General features: G+C 44.7%; 1 protein-coding gene across 3 annotated transcripts in view; it reads left to right on the top strand.

The window, feature by feature from the left end:
* Nucleotides 1-20,391, top strand: part of LDLRAD3 (low density lipoprotein receptor class A domain containing 3) — a 298,023-nt gene extending 277,632 nt beyond the window's left edge. For all 3 annotated transcript variants that reach the window (XM_032282328.1, XM_032282327.1, XM_032282326.1), the window contains exons 5-6: nt 14,789-15,134; nt 17,452-20,391. In XM_032282328.1, the coding sequence (XP_032138219.1) occupies nt 14,789-15,134; nt 17,452-17,689 (584 nt within the window). In that variant the 3' untranslated portion in view covers nt 17,690-20,391. The remainder of the gene's footprint in view (nt 1-14,788; nt 15,135-17,451) is intronic.
* Nucleotides 20,392-20,712: the final 321 nt, after the last annotated feature.

The following is a 20,712-nucleotide window of genomic DNA, read 5'->3' as shown; positions in this document are numbered from 1 at the left end:
TAAAAAATGCCCTTGCACTCTAGCCTGGGCAACAGAGTGAGACCCTACCTCAAAAAAAAAAAAAAAACCAAGAAAGCCCTTTTCTATCTTAAACAGCCAATTAAATGCCTTACCCTCCAACCAGTGCTGCAACTGCCCTGAGCCTGCGTCTTGGCAAAGAGGCCATTCTCCACCCAGCTCCCTGGCTTATCACCGGACCCTTCCTCTCAGAAGGAGAGATCAAATTCTGAGGGTGTATAGCAGCTCTCAGCAGGCTTCAAAGAGCTCTGGGACTGCTGGGGGCTTTCCTCCATTCTAAGAAGCTCTCTGGGGTGAACAGCTTAGAAATTACGGGCCATTGATAACCAGTTGGCTGTTCAGTAGCACTTACTGAAAGGTTAGAGTGAAGCTTTCAGGGACACTCCCTGCTCCCATTTGCCCAAAGGCTGGCAGCAGTTAGGAAGATAGGAAGCCCTTCAGTCTTTTGGAATAAGAATGACTGAAAATCCCCAGGGAAATGTATGCTTCATTTGGTCTTCAATCTTAGAACTTTCTCGCTCTCTCTCGCTCTCTCTCTTGCTGTCTACCCTGCTATCTCCCCCCTCCCATCCCCCACCCCCAACCCTCACCCCGTCTCTCTCCCCCTCTCCCCATCCCCTTGCTTTCCCTCACTCTCATTCTGAACTTAATCCTTGGGCACTTGTCTCCCGCTCTCAATAGTCCCGGTTCCCAGCATCTTGGCAGATGGGTCTCCTCTCTCATTTCCCTCTGGCTTGGGGCCAGGATGGCCCCTGCTGTGGTCGGTCTGAGGCTGGGCAACTCCAGTTTTCCCATCACCCTCTTTTCAGTTAATTTTAGCAACTTGAGTTGCTATGGTAATGGTTCAGCAGGGTTTTCGTGGCTCTCTTTTGATTCAGTCATTTGCTGGGCTGCCCTTTAAATTAAACTTTTTCAATCTGCATCTAAATTGGGGTGGGCGATGTGCTTGGAATAGGGATCCACAAAGGCGCTCCAGCCCCATGGGATGCTTTTTTAAAACAGGAAAGTCAGGGTGGATGTGGGGATGCCCTTGGATTACAGTGGCCCAGACAGTCCCTTGATACTTCCAGGCTTGAAGAAATATGGCAGAGGCCATGGTAGGAGGAGTGCAGGAGTGAAATGGGCCCCCGGGGCCACTCCCACCCTGGGAGTGCCACCAGGGCCAGGCCTGCTCCCGGCACCTGAGCACAGGATCTGAGCTCTCTAAGTGGACAAATGAAATGTGGCCCCAGCCAGGCTTCCCTCCATCGTCACAGCCCTTGGAGGCTCTGTGTCCCTGTGAATCCCAGCTGCTTTCCCTGTCTCCCTCTCAGCGGCATTTTCTCTTCGCTGCCATTCAGCACTCCTGAGGCCCGTTTTAATCTAGTGTGAAGGGATCCGACTCTTCGTGCAGGTAAAAGGAAGCTGCAGAAGCAAGCTCGCGGTCGCTTCACTTGGCTCAGCTTTAAAGCAGTCTTCAATGTTCATCTCAACTTTACGGCAGGTACAGGTTGCTCATCTGATTTTAATCCCACTGTCCCTTCACTCAGCACTTTCACTTGCCTCTTTTAAACCAGGAGGCTGTAGGGCCCAGAGTTGACAGGGTGGAGGCACTAAGCAGACAGGTTGTTCTGAGCGTGGCGGGCGCTCCAGAGAGTGGCTAGAGAAGGAGGCAGTGAGGGAGGAGTGCGGGGGAGGAAGGGCCCCGTGGTGAAGAGCTGTGACTTTCGTGATGAGGGGGTGGGACTGGACCCTTGGCAAACAGAAATTCCCGGAAGGGCTGTGAGTCGGGGCAGAGCCAGGTCCAGTCTGCAGGGTCGGCCTGGGGTGACTGTGTCAGGGCTCCATCTTGGCCACTTTGGGAGAGGAGTCTGCCTGCACTGGCCCCATACTTTTGACCCTGTGGGCAATGGATCTCTAGATGATTCTGGGAAAGGGTTACATTGATCCCACCTGATTTGTGAGAAGGAAGATTCTAGAAGGACGAGACTGTGTTTTTGTACAATGCACATGTGTCTTCTCTATAAATCCTGAGCTCAGCCAGTGCCCATCAATAACAGTGTGAATATTTTAGCCACGAGGGTGGTTTTACCTTCCCCAGACAGATCCCCGGGACAAACTGGTTGAATGGGACCTGCCCTCATACCATGAGTCATCTCTGGGTGTTGGTCAAACAGACCTGGGCTCCTGTCTCAGCTCCATCACTTCTTGGCTATGTGACCTGGGGCAAGTGACCCTGCTTCTCTGAGTCTTATCTTTCTCACTTGAGAGGCTGAATGGATAATGGCCATGAAGGCGTAGAGTCTCATAGGAAAGATGCACAAGCCAAGACATCACAAGGCCACAGAGTTAGAGACACTCTTCCTGCTTCTCCCAAGAAATTTTTATTATTTGGGGCTTTGGGGATTCAGGGATGAGCAAGCAGAATTCAGCTCTGCCCTCAAGGAGTTCTATTCCAGTAGAAAGAGAGACCATTAAATGCAAATATAATGTACAATGTCAGGCAGTGATGGTGCAGTGACAGATGAGGCGGGTAGGGGGTTAGAGAGTGATGTCAGTGGGCCAGAGAGGAAGAGAGCCTCGAATGGAATCATCAGTGACGCGGATACCCTGGAAGGGCCTGCTAAGCAGAGGGCAAGGGCTCTGTAGCAGGTGCATGCTGGGGTCTTCCAGAACCACATTAAGGAGGCCAACAGGTCTGCAGCAGCAGCCAAGGAGGAACAGGAGTGGAGGTCAGAGTACCAACGGGGACAAGATTATTCAGGGCCTGGAGGTCCTGGTGAGGACTTCGGACTTTATTTGGGAATCCCCTGGAAGGTTTGGAGCTAGGAGTGACATGAACAGATGAATGTTTTTAGAAGGAGCACCCTGTAGCCATGTGGAAAAGAGACTACAGAGAGCCAGAGTGGAGGCAGGGTGGAGGGGGCAGTGGCTGGGACCAGGGATGTTATGAAGCACGGGCCCCAGGACTGGGGATTGGCTGAGACTAATATGCAGATTTCTGTTGGCATCAGGTACATCTCGTGCTTCCCTTTCGGGCATGCTCATCCTGCCTGCACTGGGACTGGAGCCCAAGAGCCCAGTGTGTGGAGAACAAGAACCCAGTGTGTGCAAAACGAACAGCCCTGCCCTCCAAGGCGCTGGAGCTCGTTGGGTCAGGGTTGTTGTAGATCTGACATCTCAGGAAGCCATGAATTTGTTCATGGTTGACAAAGCTCCTCCTTGGGAGCCCTGCTTACAGTGATTCTGTATCAGCCTGTTCCCCTAAATTACTCAGAAAGTTTTCTGCACTCAGAAGCTCCAAGTGTGCGCACTCAGCATTTCCCCGGGTAATAAAGTTTCACGGGCAGGAATAGCACCAATGAACTGATTATGCAAGGGGCCATGACAGACTCGCAGATCCCAAGAACAGAACCAGGGCAGCCTTTGGACCCCTTGTGAATTTCTGCAGCATCAGCCCCTGCATGATCGGTTCTTGACAGATGTCAGAGGCGGCAGAGTATTGTTCAACCCTCATGGTGGCATCTCTCACTTCACACCCAGGAGCTGCTCCCAGTCCTTGGCCGTCAGTAATGGTGATGCTGAACCTTAACTGTGTGGCCTGGGACCTGGGCCTTACCATGTCACAAGAAGAGAGGATGGGGTTAAGATAATTGTCTCTCAGCTTCATCCTCTTTGATCGGCAGCTGCAACACAGAGCTTCCTCCAACAGCCTGCCCAAAGGCCAGGGATTCCCCTTTCTGATCTGTGAGAAGATACCTTCTAGAATGTTGGGAATGCAAATATTTGGAATATGGTGTATGTTTTGTCCGTCTCAGCCTGGCACTGAGGTTCAGGAAATAACCACATCCTCTCATGAAGTGTCACAATGGACATTTGCCTAGTAAAGGCCCTGAAAAGTCCTGTAATGATAGCTATTGATAATAACTAAAAGGCTTGTTGAGTCCTACTTACTCTGTGCCAGACACCATGTTAAACATTTCTGTACATATTTTTCCTTTTTATCCAAAAACTAATCCTATGGGGTGGGTTCTATTATCCCATTTTAAAGATGAGGATTTTGAGACACAGAGAGGCAAAGTAAATTTTTCTAGTCCACACAGCTAGTGAGTGACATGGCTGGGGTTTGAATCTAGACAGTTTGATCTCTGAACCTTCCCTCTAAACAGCTACAAAAAAGGGGGTAGGGGAAAGATAGATTTAACTGTGATTCAGTTGTTGTCACACCTGTTTGACCAAGGTACTTTTTTATGAAATACCTCTTGCCATCCCACAGAGGACACTTCCGGTATACTGATCAGAGTCTAGGATCAGGTCTTCATTGAAGGTACTGGAAAGGGACCCCACTGCAAGAGCAGTATAGTGAGGTGACAAACGTTCAGGAGAAATGGGAAAGAGGAGAGGAGAGAGCAGAGAGACGTATTCAGGATAGCTCAGTGGATTCTCACATCAGACTCCCGTGCCCAAAGACTAGTTGTACCATTTGTTTCCTCTGTAACCTTCAGTAAGTTACTTAACCTCTCCAAGTTTCCATTTCCTCATCTGTAAAGGTGAGATAATAAAATGGCACACTTCAAAGGACTGTTGTAAAGAAGAAGGGAAATCGTGTATATCAAAGGAAGAGTAGAAGCAGGAAGTTCGGTGCTCACTGCTCAGTGTTTAGGTTATCCTTATTTTCTTCTTCAAATGCTTGCCTTCCTGTAGTTTTGACTCGTCTGCAAGTGAAGAGATTGTGGATTAGCATGTTGCCACGTTTCAGAGTTAGTTTACCAATATCAAAAAACACTGTGGAGTACCTGTTGTATTTCCTAGATTGCAGTGAGCCCTGAGTGGTGTTCCAAGAAGGAGCAAGCCTGGTCTTTGCCCACTGAGAACTTAGTGGTAAGATAGCCACATATGTAGAATGAAATAAAGCTGTGGGTAAGAGCATAGATGCTGGAAACAGACTGCCTGGGTTCCTCTTGGTTCTGCCACTCGCTAGCTCTAAGAATAGCTGTTAATCATTCCTAAGATATGGGGAGTACTTGGGCAAGCTCCTCAACCCATGCTTCCATTTCCTCACCTGTGAAATGGTCTACTTCATAGGAGGATATATTCATTTGATAGGGCTGCCATAACAAATGACTGCAAACTTGGCTTTGAAACAGCAGAAATTTATTATCTCACAGTTCTGGAGGCCAGAAGTCCAAATGCAAGGTACTGGTAGGGTTTGTTCTTTCTGGAGGCTCCAAGGAAGAATCCATTCCATGCCTCACTCCTAGCTTCTAGGGCCGCTGGCAATTCTTGGTGTTCCTTTTCTTGGTTGGGGATGCGTGATTCCAGTTTCTGCATTCAACTTCACAAGGCCTTCTCCCATGTCTGTTTCTGTGTCATCTCCTTCTCTGTCTCTCATAAAGACACTCGTCATTGGATCTAAAGCTCACTCTAGTTCAGAATGAGCTCATCTTGAAACTCTGATGTTAATTGTACCTGCAAAGACCCTTTTTCCAAATAAGGTCACATTCAGAGGTTCTGGGTGGATGGAGCCTCAGCTGAGTGGAGGGACACCACTCAACTCAATACAGATGGTGTAAGCATTAAAAGACTTAGAATGTGTAAAACACATTAGATATCACCGAGAATATGGTAAGAGCTGCTAGGATGATTATGGTGATGATATTATTTATACTCTTGTTTTTTAGTTCAAAGCAAATATGAATGGTGGTGATGGTTGTTAGTATTATTAGCATTATTGTTTAGTTCAAATCAGGAATGAAGACATGTCACAAGGCAAATGTTGTTCCTCATTCCAACTCTGGACTTTTCCCCATCCCTTCGGGGGGTCGATGCTGGGAAATTAAACACAGGAACAGTGCTGTCTGTGAATGCCAGGCCCAAAGAGAATGATGTGAGCCACTGAGTTCCTTGATCTGAAGAATTTTGCAAGAGTTACATAGCAACACAGTCCTGGGCAATGTTCAGACTTGTGGGAGTATTGCAAAAAGACTGGAGTTCGAAGAGGCTGCAGGTGGCAAGACTCTTATGGAGGTTTTCTCCCTGGCCTGGGCCTATATGTGGCCATAAGAATAGATGTGAGGTTGAGAGGCTGGAGAAACACAGCACAGTAGAAACCGGCCATACTTGGTTGCTTGCTGTAGACAGAGAAAAGGAGAGTGTTCAAGACAACCCAGAGTGTTCAAACCTGGGAGACCAGATGGCCAGGGAAACATCCAGCAAGTAGGAATTTGTCCAAAAAAATCATTGCATCAGTGACCAAGATCACTGGCCCCTCGCCTCATGACCCTCACTGTCTGCCTGAATGATATTATAGCATTGTTTGTAATAGCAGAAATGGGAAGCAACCTAAAGGTACTTCATTAGAGGTTTGGTTAAATAAACTGTAGTTTGTCTCTATAGTGGGATGCTTACATGGCTATTCTTTCAGAAAGGTGTGGGTGCCAAGGAAGGATGTCTGCATGTGGAAATATCCATACAGCATGAAGAAAAGTACATGTATATATACAAGTATAGAGAGCAGTTTTCAAGGATTTATGCTGTGGGTAGACAGCAAACTATGGCCAGTGGGCCAAATCTGACCTGCCGCCTGTTTGTATAAATAAAGTTTGATTGGAACACAACCACATTCATTCATTGACATATTGTCCATGGCAGCTTTTATGCTACTTGTATAGCTTACAAAGCGTAAAATATTTACTATCTGGCCTTTGACAGAAAAAGTTTCCCAGCTCCTGGTCGATACAAAACTGTGAACCATGTCTAGTAGAATTCTAGCAGGTTTAGGGGAGAGGAGGGGACATTTTATCTGCCTGGGACATTTCTATGTATTTTTTTTTAATCATTAACATGGATTTTTGTAATCAGAAATAAAGTTCAATTTGGAAGGGGGAAAAAGGCATGCAAGATGCACTACCTGATGTTGAGACTTAACTATAAAGCTGTAGTTAACAGCACCCTTATTGGCATAAAGATAGGTTTATAGCTCAATCACACAAAATAGAGAATCTAAGAATACACTCAGACTTGTATGGTCAATTGATTTTCAACAAAGGTGCCAAGGTAATTCAATAAGAGAGGATAGGCTTTTCAACAAATGGTATTAGAAAAATTGGAAAGCTAGGTGGGAAGATAAAAAGAACCTTGACCTTTACCTTGTACCATAAACAAAAATTAACTTGCTGTGGATCACAGACATAAATGTAGAAGCTGAAGCTATAAGACTTCTTCTAAGCAAAGGTTTAGGAGATGATTCCTCGAATCGAATATGAAAACCACATACTATTAAGATTAAGAATTGATGCAAAGGACTATGTAAAAATTTAACAACTTCTCTTCATTGACTAGCCTTAAAAAAGAAAACACCAAAAATCACTTTTTAAGACACTGTAAAGAAAATGAAAAGATAAACCATAGACTAGGAGAAAATATTTGTGAAACACATTTGTGATAAAACGCTATGTGGCAGAACATATAAAGTGCTCTTACTGCCCAGTAATAATGTCAAACCAATTTAAAAATGGGCAGGAGACTTGAATAAACACTTCATTAAAGAAGATAAGCTGTGTCAAATCAGTTATATGAACAGATACTCACATCATTAGTCATTAGGAAATGCTAATTAAAACCTCAGTAAGATACCACTAAACACCTATTAAGATGGCTAAAATTTAAAAGACTGGTATTACTAAGTGCTGCTGAGAATGCAGGGTGACTGAGAATTTTGTTCATTGCTGCTGGTGGGGATGCAAAATGCTATAGCAACTTGGTGAACAGTGGAACAATTTTTTCTAAAGTTAAACATATGCTTCCCATATGACCCAGCACTGTGTATGCCCAAGAAATATGAAAATATATGTTAGCACAAAGGCTGGCATTTCTGAAACTGGAAACACCCCAATGCCCTCCCTCATTTGGGAAATCAAACAAATTGTGATACATCCATGCAACTGAATACTACTCAGGTACAAAAAGGAATGAAGTATTAATACTCAGAGAAACATGGATAAATCTCAAAAGCAGTATGCTGAGTGAAAGAAGCCAGACACAATAGGCTACATACTGTTACATTCCACTTGTATGGCTTTCTGGAAAAAAGTGGATCTATTTGGACAGAAAATAGACCCCAGGTTTCCAGAGGCTTGGAATGATGGGAGAAGATTGGCCACAAGAAGCACAAAATATTTTTTGTGGGGGATGGAAAGATTCTATATCTTGATTGTGGAAGAGGACATGCGACTGTTTCGTTTTGTCAGAATTCATCTAATGGTGATTTTCAAAGGACAAATCTTATGCCTAAGCTATACCTCAATAAATCTAACTTTTAAAATATATAATCTGGAGGAAAACAAACTGAAAAAATACTTTTTAAAAAAATAGCAAGGTAGGAGTTTTTCAAAGTGGTGAGGGAGTCAGTTTGAAGGGCAGTGAATATTCCAGAACAGGAATTCTGGACTCAGGAGGTCAGCCTGGGCCAGGCACGGTGGTTCATGCCTATAATCCCAGCACTTTGGAAGGCTGAGGCCGGTGGATCAGTTGAGGTCAGGAGTTTGAAACTGGCCTGGCCAAAATGGTGAACTCCGTCTCTACTAAAAATACAAAATTAGCCGGGCATGGTGGCGTGTGCCTGTAATCCCAGTTACTCGTGAGGCTGAGGCAGGAGAATCACTTGAACCCGGGAGTTGGAGGTTGCAGTACGCCAAGATTGTGCTACTGTACTCCAGGCTTGGTGACAGAGTGAGACTCCGTCTCAAAAATAAAAGATGTCAGGTTAGAGGCATTGGAAGCTGTCCTCAGGGAATCATGAGTCATTAAGGGGTCTCCAAGTGAGCATGGGACAGTGAGGCTAGAACCCCAAAAAGCCCTCACACCTACAGGGAGAAAAGGACAGGAAACAATAAAGAAACTGAGCCAGGCACAGTGGCACAGGCTACAATCCCAGCTACTCAGAGGCTTAGATGGGAGGATCACTTGGGCCTAGGAGTTCAAGACCAGCCTGTGCAGCATAGCAAGGCCCTATGTCTAAAAGTAAAAATAAAGAAACTGAGATGCACATCAGCCTGGGCAAGTTCAAAGGAAGAGGACAGAGTGCTTAGTTTTTAAATAGATAATACAGAACAAATAGTACATAGTAGGCAGGAGTAAACAATAAAAAGTAAATCTCCCTCTCCACAACCATCTATTTGCCTTCCTGGAAGCTCCCAGTGTTACTGGTTATATTGTGTTTTTCCGGATATATTCTGTACATTCTCTACTGAACTTTGCTTTCTTTCCCTTATTAATATATCCTTCCAGTTGTTCCACATTGGTATATATAGAGGTTCCCTAATTTTAAAAATAGCTGCAGGATTATATGGAGGCACCATAATTTATGTAGCCAGGCTGCAATTGATAAACATTTGGATTGTTTCTGATATATTTTGCTTTTATGGACAATGTTTTCATAAATGCTTATTTTGTTTTTTGGCTTTTTAGAGACAGGGTCTCACTCTGTTGCTCAGGCTGGAGAATAGGGGTACTGTCATAGCTCATGACAGCCTCAAACCCCTGGCCTCAAGTGAGTTTCCTTCTCAGCCTCCTAAGTAGCTGGGACTATGGGTACATGCCACCATGCCCAGCTAATTTAGAGACAGGGTCTCCCTGTGTTGCCCAAGCCGGTGTCGAACTCCTGGGCTCAAGCTATCCTTCCCACTTTCACCTCCCAAAGAGCTGGAATTACAGATATGCGTCACCATGCCTGGCCAATTTAAAAGAATATGTACATGTTTTATTGGTATATATTATTAGCTCCTCTGCCACCCTGGGTTGGTACCAACTTACCCTCCCACTAGCCATGCCTGAATATATACAAGGCATGAATATACTGTTTGCCCAAGACCTGGCCAGCAGAATATGAGATCAAACTTTGCTTTTGCCAATCTGGTAGGCAAAAAATGGTATCCAGTAGGAAATTTCATTTGCATCTGGAGGAGGGGATTTTTTTTGGATGTGAAGGAACACCAAGTCACAAGTGTCAGCTGCTTGAGTGCCTTCCCTGGTCTAGACGGCACCTCTGAGTGAATTAGTTAAAGGTACTTTTCCTCAAGACAGTTCGCTGCCATCTGCTAGAAAGCTGTTGTGATAACTAAACAAATATGTGATGACTTTGAGGTAAAGAGCACCCCCAGAGTTGTACAAAACACAGCCTGCTTCTCCACGGGCAGCTGCGGAGAGGTTTGAGGGAGCAGCGGTCTCTAGGTAGGAACCAGATTGCCTGGAATTAGTACAGTAGAAACAGCACGTACAGGACAAGAATTCAAGATGCTTGACAGTGGAGCACAAGGGCATTAGCTTGAGGGACAGCCAGAATAAATGGAAACTTCATTATCCATGGATTATGCACTTGGAACTTGGGTCCCAGGCAACTCTGATGTTAGTAATTTGGCCAGCAGGCTCATTAAGCTCTTAAGAAAAGTGGGCCTAGTTAATGAATTAACACAAGATGACATTTTACACGCAGAGCAAAAACCAGAGCAGGCACCGAGCTATGCAACATCATAATTTCTCAGGCAAATGCGATTGCTGTGTCTCGCCTGCCAAAGTGAGGAGAGGTCTGGAGAGAGCCTGCTTTCGGAGATGTAAGTGAGACCGTTAAATTCCACGGGAATTTTATATCCCATGCATTTAAAGGGCTCCCACTTGTAGTCTTAAAACCTTACATGTTTATACAGAAGTCAGCATTTTAAAATCTCTGGACCATTTGTTTTCTGTGTGACAGTTTACCCACTTTCCTTTTTTACCAAATACGACTCACTGGCTAGGACCAGTGGCTCACACCTGTAATCCCAACACTTTGGAAGTCCAAGACGTATAGATTACTTGAGCCCAGGAGTTCAAGACCAGCCTGGGCAACATAGGTAGACTCTGTCTTTACAATATATGCAAAAATTTGCTCAGCATGGTGGCGCACGCTTGTAGTCCCATCCACTGAGATAGGAAGATGGCTTAGCCCAGGAGGTTGAGGCTGTTGAACCAAGATAGTGCCACTGCACTCCAGCTTGGCCAACAAAGGGAGAGACCTTGTCTCAAAAAATATATATTAAAAATTAAAAGGGAATAAAAAATAGAAATATATCTCCTGGAATGGAACTGTCTGTTCATATCTTCTCCCCAACACAACCCCATTCCCCAGAGGTGGCTCCCCGGCTTTCTACCCCTGGTTTTGAGAAGTTGGTGAGGATAACAGTAAGAAAGGCAACACTACAATCAAATCTAGTGTTCGTTAGCGAGGGATGATGAAAAATTCTGGAGCTGGACAGTGGTGATGGACGCACGGTATCATGTATGAACATTAATGATGTGTATGAACGTTAGCACCACTGAACTGTGCACTTTAAAATGGTGATAGTGGTAAATTTTATGTTATGTCTATTTTATTATTAGATAAATTATATCATATGTTATATATATTATATAATTATATATTATAATATGTAATTATATTTTATATTATATAATTATGTTATATATTATGATATAATTACATATTACATATTATATAATTGTAATTACATATTATATAGTATAATATATAACATGTATTATAACATTTATATATAAATATATAATAAAGAACATATATATTGTAATATATATTGTTCATATATAATTACATAATATAATATGTTAATATGTGATTACATAATATATTTTATAATTACATATTTTATAGTATAACATGTTATATATGTATATGTTATATATATTTATATATAATATATACTATATGTAAACATATACATACTATGTAATTATGTATTATACTATGTCATATGTATTACATAATAATTTCTATTATTTTGTCATCGTCGTCGTTGTCATAAAAAAGAACTGGCATCACTGAGGCAGGCCGTTGCCAGGCACTGTGCTCAGCACTTGTGTGTATATTGTACTCTACCATCCGGATAATCCAGGGAGATACGGACACTGTTGTTTACCCAGGACCATCACCATTTCACAGACGAGGAGGGTGAGGCTTCTGAGAATTAAAAAACCCACTTGAGCTCAAAGAGCTAGAAGCAATGGCTCCAGGATTCCACCCCAAAGCTCCTAACTCTGCAGCTCTCCCTGCTAGATAACAAAATGAAGAAGATATTTTAGTTGAAGCCTGAATTCTGAAACATACGCATACACAAGCCTCCACCCAGCTTCTAATTGTCTAAACTGTGAACAGACAGAAGAACTCCAGCAGAATCTGTGAGTGACAGCTAATTAATTGTCTCCAGAAAAAATCCAAACCGCCTCCCTTCCTTAACTATACTGCAACATGATTCTGTCTTTCTGCTGGGCTCCTGTTTACTTCTTTCTGTGCAATGAATCATTGAAACAAGGGACCACTAGGGGTGGAGAATCTTTGTAGCTTTTAGTCCATTTTTAGGTGTGGCTGGAGAGATGGATTAACAGACAGAGCCAGACCTTGAAGGGGAATGTCATCATTTGTCTCAGATTGGGATTGTTTGAGGAATCAGAAAATGTTTATATCAGAAAAGAAGAGAAGTCAGTGTGCTTTGCAGTGTGTGGTTTTTTGAAGGAGAAACATCTAGATTCTAGTCCTGTTCCTCTGCTTACTCCTTATGTGATGTTAAACAAAAATAATTCACCTCTCTGAGTCAATTTGCTCATCTGGAAAATAGGAATAACAGCACTCACTTTACGAGGGTGTGTGAATAAACAAATTTTTTTCCCATTGAGTGGTAGGTATTTATTGAGTGCGTACTATGTGCCAGGCACCATCCTACTCTCTGGGGATAAAGCAGTGAACAAAACAGACCCACAGCTAGTGATGAGGGTTGGAGTAAGCCCTTAACCGATGCCAGGACAGAGAACGTTAGTCACCTGTAGTTGCTGCCGCCGCTGCTATTTCAAGGCTACATTTCAAACCCTGTGGACCCACTGAAACCTCCTCACTGGCTCACAGGTGGAACAAGGACAGGGTCATGGCCACCAGCTGTACTCACTTGGTCTGCATTTATTCTTCCAGCTAGGCCATGACAGTAAGTAGTGGCAGCTCTCTGTAAAGATGAGGGGTCCTCAGCTTGGACCGCTGATTTCCTCCGCCTGCCTCGACCTTACCATGGTGGCCAGATGTGTCCTGCTGACTGGGAAGCTCCTTACCTGAGTGCTTGAAGTGTGACTCGTTAGGACATGTGGAGAGAAGGATATTATTACGGCAACCTGCAGGGGTGGGATGTGTGCCAGACCTTCACCCTGGAACCCCCGAGGAAGTACCTGCAGATTGCGTGGCAGGTTATTCAGGTGATGTACAGCAGAACGTTGGGGCCAGGTTCTGAAGTCAGACCCCTGGACTCAACTCACACACAGCTTGTTACCTCTGTACTGCGTGGCTGTGGTCAGGGGAACCGACCTCTCTGAGCTTCATTTTCCTTATCTAAAAAAAAGGAGAATTACAACACGTGCCCCATGGAGTTGTTACGAGGCAGGCAGATGTGATATAAAGCATGTACTTGGCCAGGCACAGTGGCTCACACCTGTAATCCCAGCACTTGGGAGGCCAAGGTGGTCGGATCACTTGAGGTCAGGAGTTCGAGACCAGCCTGGCCAACATGGTGAAACCCCATCTCTGAAATACAAAAAGTAGCTGGGCATGTGACACACATCTGTAGTCCCAGCTACTCGGGAGGCTGAGGTGAGATAATTGCTTGAATCTGGGACGCGAAGGTTGTAGTGCACTGACATTGTGGCACTTCACTCCAGCGTGGGTGACAGAACAAGACCCTGTCCCAAATAAATAAGCAAGCAAGCATGTATTTGTATGTACTGAACACATGTACTTACAGAGCACAACATGTAGCTATGTTCAGGGGCTTGATGAGTATTGACTCATTTCATGCTCACAGAAGCCCCAAGAACTGGACACAATTACATCTCTATTTTGCAGCCCAGAGAGGATAGCACTTTCAAAGGGCACACAGCAAGCAAGTTTTGTGGGGCGGGGATTTGAGCCCAGGAATTCCTGCTGTTAACGTGGGCTGTGTTGGCTCTCTATCCCAAAAGCTCCATGTGGGACCTGGCTTAAACTAAATATTCTGCACGTATGAGGACCCCAGAGGCACTACCTGTGTTCCTGAGGTGTGTTAATTTATACATTTCTACTAAAGAACTGATTTCTGCCACAAGAATTCTCACTCCTGTTCCCTAGATATTATATGGTACTGACTTTTTAAAACAACTTTATTGAGGTATTATTTGCATTACTTAAAATTTGCCCATTTTAAGTGTTCAGTTCAGTGATTTGTTGTGCGGAGCAGGGGGCGGAATTTACCAATTTGTGCAACTGTCACCATAACCCAATTTCAGAACATTCCCATTACCCCAACAAGACTCCTCATGCCTATTGTTAATCCCCATCCTCTTTGTCACTCCAGGCAACCACTCATCTACTTTCTGCCTCTGTAACATTGCCTTTCCCGGAAATTTCATATAAACAGAATCATACAAGATGTGATCTTTATGTCTGGCCTATTTTACTGCATCATGATTTTGAGGTCCATCCATGCAATAGCATGTTTCAGAATTTGTTACTTTTTATGGCCAAATAATATTCCATTGGGTGGACGTACCACATTTTGTTGATCTGTTCACCAGTTGGTGGACATTTGGGAGGTTCCCACTTTTTGGCTATTGTGAATAGGACTACTGCGAACATACACGTGCAAAATCTGGGGCTGAGGTTGAAACACAAAGACGAGCCAAACTGATAACCTTCTCTCTTTTCTCTCCTCTCTCCGGGGTTTCTCAGAACCGGGCAGCGGGCAGGTGTTTGTGACTTCAGAGAATCAGCTTGTGTATTACCCCAGCATCACCTACGCCATCATCGGCAGCTCCGTCATCTTCGTGCTGGTGGTGGCCCTGCTGGCACTGGTCTTGCACCACCAGCGAAAGCGGAACAACCTCATGACACTGCCCGTGCACCGGCTGCAGCACCCTGTGCTGCTGTCCCGCCTGGTGGTCCTGGACCACCCCCACCACTGCAACGTCACCTACAACGTCAATAATGGCATCCAGTATGTGGCCAGCCAGGCAGAGCAGAATGCATCGGAAGTAGGCTCCCCACCCTCCTACTCCGAGGCCCTGCTGGACCAGAGGTGTGTGCTGGATGGAAGAGATTGAGGTGGGAGAGGGCATCCATATTGGGGAGGGGAATAGGTGCACACAATGGGGTTCCTAGGTCTTGCCAAGAGCCTGGCTTCAGCTGTTGTAGGCAGTGGCAGCATCTGACATTTGCCAGGTCCTTGCAAAACGCTCTGTGTGTATCATCTCAGTTAATCCTCTCAGCAGCACCTCGCTTGGGGGAAACTGATAGGAATGTTTCGAAACTGGATTATAGTGATGGTTTCACAAATCCGTAAATTTCCACATTCTACAGGTGAGGAAACTGGGATTCTGGGATGTTAAATTACTTGTCTGAGGAACATAGAGTTAGGACCCTGGCTAACTCAGAGGCCCGCTCCTCCTGGGAATGCCACGCTGTCACTCCGAGCCTCACCTGCTGCTGCAGAGCAGTGCCCAGTACTTGTGAGAGGTTTGATTAATATCCGTGGAATGAATGGATGAATGAAGAAGTGAATGAATGAGAGAATCAGTGAGTTCCTAAACTTTGCTTGGCTTCATCTATAAAAGAAGGTGGAAAGGAGCACTTTCAAGCTTTTTTAGACAGTAGACACCTTATTGCAAATGGAATTGTGCAAGACCCCCCAGTATATAAAGCCAAGAAGCAGAGTTCTGTAGTTAAAGCGAGTAGTGTTCCTGTTTCCTGCTCAACATCCCTCTTCCTCGAGCTCTGCAGTGTATGGCATTAGACTTGTTTTTTTTTTTTGAGACAGAGTTTCATTCATGTTGCCCAGGCTGGAGTACAATGGCACAATCTCGGCTCACCACAACCTCTGTCTCCCAGGTTCAAGTGATTTTCCTGCCTCAGCCTCCCCAGTAGCTGGGATTACAGACGTGCACCACCACGCCCAACTAATTTTGTATTTTTAGTAGAGACAGGGTTTTTCCATGTTAGTCAGGCTGGTCTCAAACTCCCAACCTCAGGTGTTCTGCCCACCTCGGCCTCCCAAAGTGCTGGGATTACAGGCATGAGCCACCACGTCCGGCCTGGCATTAGACATTTTGCAGGCCATAATCTGATGGTGACTGGCTCTTCTGTGGACCCTCTTCAGTGGCCACTCCTGTATTCAATCTTCATTTTTCTTCTTCATTGAAGGTGAATAAAGATCCAGAGGTCAGTGAAGGGGATGGCACTTAAGGATCTCTTTGCAAATAAGTGTAAGAATTCGGGACCTTCCTCACCTAATAAAGTTCCCACACATAACCTTTTCATTTGGACCATCCAGTGTAGAGTAAGGTTAAAATTGCTGAATCTGGAAGCAGTGCGTGGGTTCAAATCCCAACATTGCTGTTTACCAGTTATTTCTGATCCTGAGCCAGACGTTGAATGTCTCTGTGCATCAGTTTCCCCACCAGAGCAAAAGGCATGAAAGTAATGCCCACCTCGTAGCATTCTTGTGAGCATTAAATAGGTAAGGGATGTCGGGGCACAGCACAGTGCCTGGCTCACAAGAAGACGTCAGTAAATGAGAGCTAGAAAATAAAATGTCTTTTCTGTTAAATTCATTCCTTTCAAGCCCCTTCTGCAGTAACAGACTGAGGTGCTGAGAGGATGTTCTCTCAATTACCCCAGTTTGCAGCCAGGAAGAGTTGGCTTTCAATGTGAATGCCAATTCTGTGTTCCCATCAGAGCCCAGTCAAGACACCAGCTCATGCCAGGCACGATGGCTCACGCCTGTAATTCCAGCACTTTGGGAGGCCGAGGTGGGCAGATCATGAGGTCAGGAGTCCTGACCAACATGGTGAAACCCCATCTCTAATAAAAATACAAAAATTAGCCAGGCATGGTGGTGCACGCCTGTAATCTTGGCTACTCAGGAAGCTGAGGCAGGAGAATCGCTTGAACTGGGAGGGGGAGGATGCAGTGAGACAAGATTATGCTGCTGCACTCCAGCCTGGGCATCAGAGTGAGACTACATCTCAAAAAAAAAAAAAAAAAAAAAAAAGACAGCAGCCCAGCCTCTAGGGCTTTTGGCTGATGGAGCAGAGTGGCAATGCCAAACTACCCAGGTTGAACCGAGGGACTTGGCGGGCAGTCTCACTCTGGGTCTACCCAGAGGATGTGGTTTTGGCACTGCACAGTCAACATGAACCAGCCAGAACACACTGGCCTTTTCTGTTCCGCTGTGGTTCCTGGTCGTTGAATTAATTCTTTGTACTTGGAGGGAAAATCTCATTTCTCACTGGAAACACCATCTCAGAAATGGACAGAAGTTGCCTTATCTTGGCTCTAATGTGTTCTCTTCTTTTTCTCTCTCCATTGCCCCTGCCATTCTTCTGTCCCCATCACAGGCCTGCATGGTACGACCTTCCTCCACCACCCTACTCTTCTGACACGGAGTCTCTGAACCAAGCCGACCTGCCCCCTTACCGCTCCCGGTCCGGGAGTGCCAACAGTGCCAGCTCCCAGGCAGCCAGCAGCCTCCTGAGTGTGGAAGACACCGGCCACAGCCCGGAGCAGCCTGGCCCCCAGGAGGGCACTGCTGAGCCCAGGGACTCTGAGCCCAGCCAGGGCACTGAAGAAGTATAAGTCCCAGTTATTCCAAAGTCCATATGGGTTAATCTACTCTGACTTGTCGTTCTAACAATTTGTGCTCATGGGAAGCTCTTCAAGCACCTGTAAGGGTGTCTCAACTTGCGGTTTGGGGTATTAAGCTATCCCTGCATTCCCCCTCCTCCCCTGGATTTCAGAGATGTTTTTCTAGACTCTCAGTTTGCATGATCTGTTGTTCATGTTTTCGGTGAGGTCACTCCTCTTTCAGGACCCTAGATCACACCCTGACTTTTCACATTGTTATGTTTCTCTTGGGCGGGCAGCAGATAAAACAGTATTGAAGTAAGCTGGGAGAGAGCAGTGTTTCTACGCTGTGTTGGTTGCTCAGAAGCGCAGGAGACGCTAGACCAAATCCTCTCTGCTGGGCTGCTACCTTATAGCATTTGGGGATTTGGGTTAGATGATCCTACAAGGAAGCCATCATTAGATGGTCGCCCCTCCTAAAAAATTCAGTTGAGCATCAAAACCTGCCTTGCATGAGCCTATACATTGCCCTCAGTCCAGCAGAGTCAGTGGCCAAAGAAAACTCTGGACACGAGTAACACCCTTCAGCAATCACATGCCATTTTGGTTTCATGAAGGACTCTGAAGCTATCCTGGCTTTAGAAATTTGCCCAAGAATGCTTATTCTAAGAGTTTTCCCCAGCGACATATATCATCAGCCTCATCCCAGAATAGGCAGGGAGCTTCTGCCATGAGTTTATCCAAGTTCTCAGCTCTTAAACTGCGGGCTGCCAATTGCCTACAATCCCTTGGCTCTACAGCCACTTCCCTGGTTTCTGGGCTGCCACCCTCCCAGCTGACCTGCCTATAGCCAAGGAATGAGGACCTAACTTGAGTTGGCCCAAAATCTGATCTGGCTCTATGTCCCTGTGACCCACACCAAGCCTGTCTTGCTCATTCATGCAGCTTCAACACTGGCCTCCAAAGTTCCCTTAACATTTCAAGTCCATTTTACCTGGTGTTTGGGCTTGAGGACACTGGTTTCTATCCCAGGTGGGAGCCGTATTCAGTACCTCCAGCGAGAGCTCCTGGCTCCCTGCGCTGTGCACACTCCTCTGCCCAGGGTCCCAGAACCAGTGCCTCTAGTTAGAGTTAGGGTCAGGGTCAGGCCTCTCCCAGCATCCCAGCAGTTTCTCCTCTGAGACACATGGGCAGTAGACAATTTGGAGTCAAGATTTTCCATTTGGATTTATTTTAAATCTTTTAGAAATGCATTTGAAACAGTGTGTTTGGTTTTTTTTCCCTTCTAGTTAAGGGACTATTTATATGTGTATAGGAAAGCTATCTCTTTTTGTTTTTCCTTTAACAACGTCCAAAGAAAAATGCAAAAGGAGATCACACCCTTGCCCCTCTGAGCCCCATGGTAACAAGTCACTCCAGACTAACCTGTGTGCCAGACATTTGTGCATTGTTGCACTTTGAGGTTCTTATTTATCGAGTTCTTGAAGGAAGCAGAAAGAGGGACTCCTCTTTCCCTCAGTGTATAGTCTCTATGTTTGTGCTAGTTTTTCTCTTAACTTTCTCTGTGCCCAGCCAGCCAGAGGGCCCACCTCCCTGTGGGAATAAGGGGTAAAACGTTAGGCGTTATTTGGCAAGAAACCACACTGACCGATGAGGGATAAAATGGAACCAGGGAGAGTCACTCCCATCCGCTATCACCCCTTCAAAACTTCTTTGGCAGCTGAAGAAATGTTCAGTACCCTGTTTGATGCTAATTAAAACAAAGCCTGCAGGAAATGAGGCTGCAGTGGCATTCGGTGATCCTGCCCTGTAGACTTTTCTTTCTTTTTTTAACCAAATCCAAAGTATGTTACAGGAAAGCTAGCCACTGGTGTTTTGTTTTGTTTCGGTTTAAAAAAAAAAAAAAGGGAACCTAGTTGCCTGTGTCTTTCATTTTAAAAATAGCACTTGAGTTATTTTCTGAGTAATCCAATAAAGAACTTTTGATGACAGCCAGGATGTGTTAGAACTCTGGCTGAACATTTCATCTCCTGTGAGTCAGAAGGGCTTTATTTCTCCCTTTGATGGGCCCTTGCTTCTTTATGGTGCTCTGGAAGTTGTTTAGAGGAAGAATTCTAATTTAAATTAATTGCACAGTGAGTTAATCTCACTCACTCACTTTTCTGCTTCCAGGCATTTTAGGAAAAACAAATGGTTTTAGTAGATAAAGGAAGCCTATTAATGTTTTTTAAAACAAACAGGGACATTTTTATCATAGATTTGATTTTTTTAATGAATGTTTTTAAAAATACATAAATAGGACACCAAAGCTGCAGGGTTTTTTGGGAGGTGGGGTTTGTTTCCTACTCAAGATGGCAAATTAGTGGCCAGCAGTATTTTTTAACTCATTCCAACCAGGAAGCTTTTTTATACATTGCCTGAATCTATGCCATCTGGAAAATGGTCTCGTCTCTTTTTTCTCAAGTGAGATCGGCATTTTATTTTAGAATTAAATTAGTTCCACTGTGATGGCTGGCCTATTTTCTGACTTAGCTCCCTCTATCTTGAAATTGACATTTTAAAAAAATGCAACTAAGTGGTTAACAAATAGTGTGTGATTCTCAAAGTTAATGTAAACTGGAAAGGTTGTGTGTTGTTGCTTTTTGTTTTTCTCTTAGGCTTGGTTTTGTTTTTTAATTTTTATACTTTCAAATAAATTTGCAGTTTCATTCTTTCGATTTGTACAAATGGTTCTTGACCCACTCATCTCCCTTATAGCAATATAAACAGTGGACAGTCACTTCTGCCACAGCTTTTGCAATGAATTTATACCATAATAAAATGAGAAAAAGGAAGAATATGTTGATGGGACCTCAAAATGTGATGGATGTGTCAAGATTCCACAGCTGATATGATGGGAAGGCAGAAGCAAAGTTGTGGACGACCACTTAATGTAATGGGCCCTAGGAAATCATATCTGAAGATGGGTGTTTCTGCCTTTGTTACAGCATTGTTCAAGGGAAAAGGACAAGTGGCTGTGATAACTGTAGCAGACT

The sequence above is a fragment of the Sapajus apella genome, unplaced genomic scaffold (genome assembly GCF_009761245.1).
Source record: "Sapajus apella isolate SASKATOON/1434 unplaced genomic scaffold, GSC_monkey_1.0 scaffold14, whole genome shotgun sequence".
In the NCBI taxonomy this organism is placed as follows: Eukaryota; Metazoa; Chordata; class Mammalia; order Primates; family Cebidae; genus Sapajus; species Sapajus apella.
Note: the sequence above shows the minus strand (reverse complement) of the source record. Positions and strands in the feature narration are given on the sequence as shown.